The sequence below is a fragment of the Frankliniella occidentalis genome, unplaced genomic scaffold, assembly GCF_000697945.3.
Source record: "Frankliniella occidentalis isolate FOCC.00 unplaced genomic scaffold, Focc_3.1 Scaffold260, whole genome shotgun sequence".
NCBI classification, from domain to species: domain Eukaryota; kingdom Metazoa; phylum Arthropoda; class Insecta; order Thysanoptera; family Thripidae; genus Frankliniella; species Frankliniella occidentalis.
The window spans coordinates 57,656-63,713 of record NW_026267386.1 but is presented as its reverse complement, the minus strand read 5'-3'; the positions used below and the strand labels follow the sequence as shown (position 1 = coordinate 63,713).

At 39.3% G+C, this 6,058-nt stretch overlaps 1 protein-coding gene across 2 annotated transcripts; it reads left to right on the top strand.

Annotated features, from left to right (window-relative positions):
• Window positions 1–16: 16 nt before the first annotated feature.
• Window positions 17–2,230, top strand: LOC113212633 (uncharacterized). 2 transcript variants are annotated; one of them, XM_026431426.2, is made up of 4 exons: window positions 17–289; window positions 384–574; window positions 664–921; window positions 1,009–2,230. In XM_026431426.2, the coding sequence occupies exons 2-4, from the start codon at window positions 385–387 to the stop codon at window positions 1,995–1,997; spliced, it is 1,437 nt and encodes a 478-aa protein (XP_026287211.1). In that variant the 5' UTR covers window positions 17–289; window position 384; the 3' UTR covers window positions 1,998–2,230. The 2 variants fall into 2 exon arrangements, with proteins under 2 accessions (XP_026287211.1, XP_026287212.1); XM_026431427.2 differs by having other exon boundaries at window positions 17–574.
• Window positions 2,231–6,058: the final 3,828 nt, after the last annotated feature.

Here is a 6,058-nt window from a genome sequence, read left to right as displayed (position 1 = left end):
CTTTGAAGTACGGTTTGACCACATGGGGGAAGGCCCGAGCGACGCAAACCGTCGCGGAGAGGCGCGGGCCGGCCTCGGGCGCGGCTGGCTGGCTGACGGCTGGCCGGCGGAGCCCCCACTCCGCCCGCCCGGCTGCCTGCCTGGCTGGCGGCGGCTGCGCGCGCCGCGCGCACAGCGCCCCTAGCGGCAGCGGTGCGTAACATCAGCATTGCAGATTGACGTTCGTTGAAGCACGGCGAGAACACGAGATCGGGGGTGGTTAGGGGTTTTCGGTTTCGGCTAATTTGAGGTAATAACAAATTGTCAACTTTGAAGTAACGAATGGCGAAGAGGGGATTATCTAACTTTAGTTAAAAGTATTACACTATAATTTTTGTTTACAGAATGGACTCGTCCTTTTTCTTAGATGAAAATGGAAATCGATGTCCTTTCATACCGCCGAATGCAACATCCACCCCACGCAAGAAACCGAAGTTAGACAAGAAATCGGCCAAGTATATATGCCCGCACTGCAGCAAGCCATATCAAGTAAAATTTTATTATGACAAGCACGTTCAAAGTCACAACAGTCAAGGTTAGTAGTGAGGGTGCCCCTGTCTTTTAAGGTTATGCGACGCTTTTATGCACCAATTTAAAGTTTACTTTTGTTAATTTTGCCTTTAGTGACAACTTCTGACGTTGATGTCAGTAGGGCGGTGCACCTTGACTGCAGTGATCTGTCATTCAGAAATGTCGATGGAGACACTAGCGTCAGCTCAACAAGCCTTTTCAAGCAGCCTACTGCTCCAGTCCAAGCTGCTAAAAAGAAGGGAGTGAATGTGAAGCATAAGAAGAAAGAGGAAATGGTCTGCACTTATTGCCTGAAAAAATATGTTTGCAGTAAATCATTCAAGATGCATATGAGAGCTCATTACATACAGAGTAAGTTTACACTACGCAATCAGGGTAAATATGATAGTAAGTATGATAGTAAGCATGCTGTTTTTCATGTTATTTACTTTTCCTCAGGTGCTGCTGCAAGAGTTCCAAACGCTGACCAAATTTTGGAGAATACTGAGGAATTTTCTGACAAAGCCATGCTGGGGGTGGCCAATAGTCCAAGTTTTGGTGATTGTGGTGCGAAGTTCAGACAATTAGTCGGACACATAGCCTCTATATCAGCAAGTGAAGAGTGGAAAGATTTTTGTCACAGTTTCTGCAGTGAATTGGTGGACAGTATTCGTGATAAGAAGTGCCTTCTTCCTTCCTCATTAGCGACCACTCTAATTGATAAACTAAATAGTACACTGACAAATGTCAAGTTTAATGACTTAATTAAAATTCTGAAATTAGGAGATTTATTTGATAGTGATGTGCTTGCCCAATTTTTTTTAGAGTTTGGACTTAATGTTATGACTGAGATGTTTCGTTACCTTTGCTCAACATTCCGCAAATGTTTCACCCGAAACAGACAGGCAGGGGAACCACAGGTTAATATTAGTAAAGAGGATAGGCAAGTAGTATACTACATTGGTGGATCAATAATGAGAGGCTTCCTTAAAATAGCTAAAAGATCAGGTAAAAGTGCAACTTGGAAGAAGGTGGCTGAAGTGCTGAAGGCAAATATTTTAATTGAGAAACCTTCTGGAGATATTGAACCAGATTCAGAGTGGACAAAGAGTGTAGATAGGGGTAGTTTGCTCTACATCAATCCACCATGCCAAGAATTTTTTATTAAACTGACTCAATTGGTGTTTTCAAAAGAAAAGAGAAATGGTTCTATTGACTATGAGTCTGTCATATCCACTGTTAGTAAGTCAGACTTGAGTGTTGAGTGGGACAGCCTCATATCAGACAGTTTAGATGAAACGGTTTCATTCAATCTACTAAATGAGATAGTTTTGTGTTTTTGTCGTACTTGTGGCAGGGGCTTTGCCAAAAGAAGACTAAATGCTACAAGGAAAAAATTTCTTGTTTCTATGCCAACTAGACATTTAGTTGCAAGCAGAAAGAAGTGATCTCATTATCTGTATGTATGTTCAGCCCGAAGAATTGCACTATAATGTTCCTAATGTTTTCTTTGATTATATTTTGTTCCTTATTTTAAGTATTTAAGTACCAAGATATATTTATTTTGTTTTTTGAGGTACATTTTATTTTATAATTGTTTTTATTCTTCTGCTGTGACTTGCATCTAACTGCATGCATTATGTGTGATATCCTATTTTAGACAAGCAGACTCACAGTAGTCAAAAATTTAATATGTGATGTGGGTCTTTGTTTTTATTTCTTAGTTACCTGTGCCATTGCTCAAAATGTGATAATTTCTGAAAGTGTGTTTCTGAATGTGTTTTCAATGTGTTTCTGAAAGTTACAGGAAACTGATTAAAAAAAAAGTTCAAATGAATAAGTATTTATTATTGGAACAGATGACATCACAGTTTTAAAAAGAATACAATCACATAAAGGTGAGATTCAATGAAGCAGGACACTATCACAATACTCATTACAGTAAAAGTTTCAAAGGAAGTATTAAACATAACACTGGTATGTACATATATAGCACTAAAGGCAAGTAAAACAAGTTGAACATTAGTTCTGATAATATCTTTACATGGATACTGTACTAACAGTGCAAATGTGTGGGAAATTATAGTTAACATTTAACAGAAAAACAAACAAGGGAATTGACAAGTTAAAGTGCAATTGCAATACTGATACATTGACCAATCACTCATCATTTTTTCGCAGCAGCTTTGGGGTGCGTTGCCATCTTTTTTTAGGTAGGGTTTCTGTAGTAACTTCTACCGTACTTCCATCCTCTCCTGAGTTCCCCTTGCGCTTCCTCATACCAAGCTGGCCAATAGTGTGGAGAGTACGATTCCTGTTCAGAAATTGGCCAACATTGGGATTGTTGCTACCACCTTGCCCTGCTCTTATCTTGCTGAAATGCTGCTCCAATGGGTCTTGGCAGAAGACTCGAGCATTGATAAATGAAACTCCCTCCCTCAGTAAGAACACTACCAAGGGTTTGAAAGCCAAAACAGTCATGCGGATTCCATCAATAGTTTGCTTACTCATAATGCGTTTGCTAGCTGGTGTTTCTTCTTCAGGGTTGAAGTTGCCATCTTCAATCTCACTTTCATTACAGTTAGCAACAGTATTATTTCCAACAACAGTAGAATTAAATGACTGATTGCTGTTCTTTGCTTCTTCCTCCCATTCATTTAAATACTCAAGAAATCTATCCAGTGTCTCAAACCGGACATCATTCTCTGAAGTGTAGGGTGCAAGGTTTGGGTTGTTGGTTTTCTTCCCTTGTGAGGAGTGGGCGCCATTAAGGCAATCAAACCACTCATTGACCTTTTCTATAAAGTTCTCAGTTTCAGCAGCATCTGGCCACTTTTGGCTACGCATGTCTTGACATACAGTGTTACTCAGAACTTGGGCTGCCACCTTCAGTTTCATGCGCGCATAACTATCAGGGGCAACATTCATAGGGTTCAGTTTGTAAGATTTTCTGAGACTTTTCCCCTTCTTTAAATCATACAGTTTAATAATGAAGTCCCAAGATATTTTCAGGCCATTTTTCATCATTTTTCTTCGGCTTTTCTTCCCATCCCACCTGGAGTTAAGAAAACAATTTCGGATGGTCTTAAGTAGATGCGGCACATCTGCAATGAAATACAGATTTCTATCTCTTGCAGCCAGGTTGACTGTGCTAAAAATGATGCCACTTTCATGAATTGATGCTGGGATGTGCTTCTTGATGAAGGAACGATTGACAGATGAACCATCACTGACATAGGCTACAACAGCAATTCCACTTCTTTCAAGTGCACCTATAACTTGCCAGGTCCACACATACAATTGGTTAGCAGTTAAAGTGCCTGTAGTGAAAGTTGCCACAACCTCCTTAATACCATTAGAGATGCCTTTTATCATGTAAACCATAACTTTTTCAGCAATTATTTCTTCCATTTCTCTATCTGGATTATCAATGCACTTTTCAAGGTCTGCCACCTCTTTATCAATATGATTTAGAGAAGTATATCCAATCATTTTTCCTGTAGACTTCTGAAACACCAGATTCTGAGATATGTACATCTCGTCTCCCATAAGCACGTGAAACTTTTTGTGCTTTTCTGGAAAATTAGCTAGACGCTTACTTATAGATTCTAGCACAGTCCTGTCTATTCCCTCAACAACATTTTCTACGTGGCTATATTCAAATAAAGTTGAACTCGATGGTAACTTCACCATACCTGTTTGCCGCAACAATTCATAAGCTGCAGGCGACGTGAGATGCACAGACAAAGCAAACCTGATCATGGTCGGGTGCCATCTCATGCCACATGTCTTTTTCACCTGTGAAGCTTTGATTTGTTGCTGTAAAAACACAGATTGGGCAGGAGTGATAGTGCAATTTTTCAAGATTTCTGAGAGGTCCTCTGCCACCGCAGGATTAAGTACAACAGCTTCTTTTTTAATAACTTCTTGCATGCGCTCCCTGAGCCGAACAAGTTTTTTCTTGGTATTCTTGAGGTCGATCTGCTTCTTTGCCAACTTCGTTAATTTTTGCTTCTCTGTTAGGAACTTGTTTGCTGTGAAGATTGGACGCTCTTCTAAATTAATAGCATTGGTGAGTCTCTTCAATGGTTTATAAAGCTTCAAGCATTCTGAGCAACGCCACTTGTTAGAAGGTACTAACAGAGAGCAATTATGGGATCTAATTGTTTCTACATATCTGCACTCCAGAAAAGGGTTGTGATCAACTATACCAACCGAACATGATGACCAAGCGTCCTGAAACTTTGCATCATCATAACCACTGCATATTTCCATTTTCTGCACATTGTTCATAATAGAGGCAATTTTGTCTACATAGGAGTTAACACTTTCTGCATACAGAGGTTCAGGGGGCTGCAGATCTTTAGTGAAGGGCTCAATGGAAACTGCAACATTGTGCACAAAAAGCTTCACATCACCAGCAGTATTTACAGTTAAACATCTCTGTGAAGTTAAACATTGCTGTACAGAGTAGTACACACAATTCAATTTCTCATTCTCCACAACTACAAGCCAACGTTTAGAAGTAAATAATTCTAGTTTTTTCTTCACTTGCAAAAGTAAGTCTTCACTTGAAGCTTCCACATCAACAACATTTTCCAGGGTAGAAGGCACAGAAGTAGAAAGAACCATCTCAACATCGGAAGATTCCTCAGTCATGCATTGGTCTTCAAAGCTCTGCAAAAGAAATGCCTGTTCTGAATACGATACTTTAAAGCCACATAAGTAAAGCAAATGCATAATAAAAAGTACCAAGTGGATATTTGCACCAGAAAGTACCTCATTATCATTTGAAGTCGATAGTATCAGTCCCTCTTGAGGTACTTGAGAGCAGTAGCCATGATCCAACATAGAAACCTTTAAAAAAAAAGAAAAAAGAGACCTTTAATTATGAAGGAAATTATGGTATAAAGAAATAAGATTAGAAAACCTCTAGTAAAATACCTGACTTGTCTTAACATTGGAAGATTCATTGGTGATGCACTGGTCTTCAAAACTCTGCAAGAGAAGTGCATGTTCTGAATACGATACTTTAGTGCCACATTAGTAAAGCAAATGAAAAATAAAAAGTAAGTAGTACCTCATTATTTGAAGTTGATGTTGATGTTGATGGTATCGGTCCTCGTTGAGATACGTGAGAGTAGCCATGATCTACCATAAAAACCTGAAAAAATAAACCTTCAATTATGAAAGGAATTATGGCGTTAACAACTAAGTTAAAAAAGTTTAGGTCAAAATACCTGGCTTGAACTGGACTCAGCATTTGTTGTACTCAATCCACTGGTGGCGTGCTGAAATTCGGCTCTAATCCCCGCCTAAATTAAAGACAAACAACAAAGACATGAAACAAAGGTTATAAATTTAAAATAACAGGCATTACTAAAGCACACAACCTTACTTCATCCGTCTGCTTCTTCTTATTTTTACGTTTTTGACCTTTTTTCGGTGCCTGTCGTTTCCGTACAGGGACTTTAGGCATAGTAGAATAAGCACAAATCAAGTCAAAGGA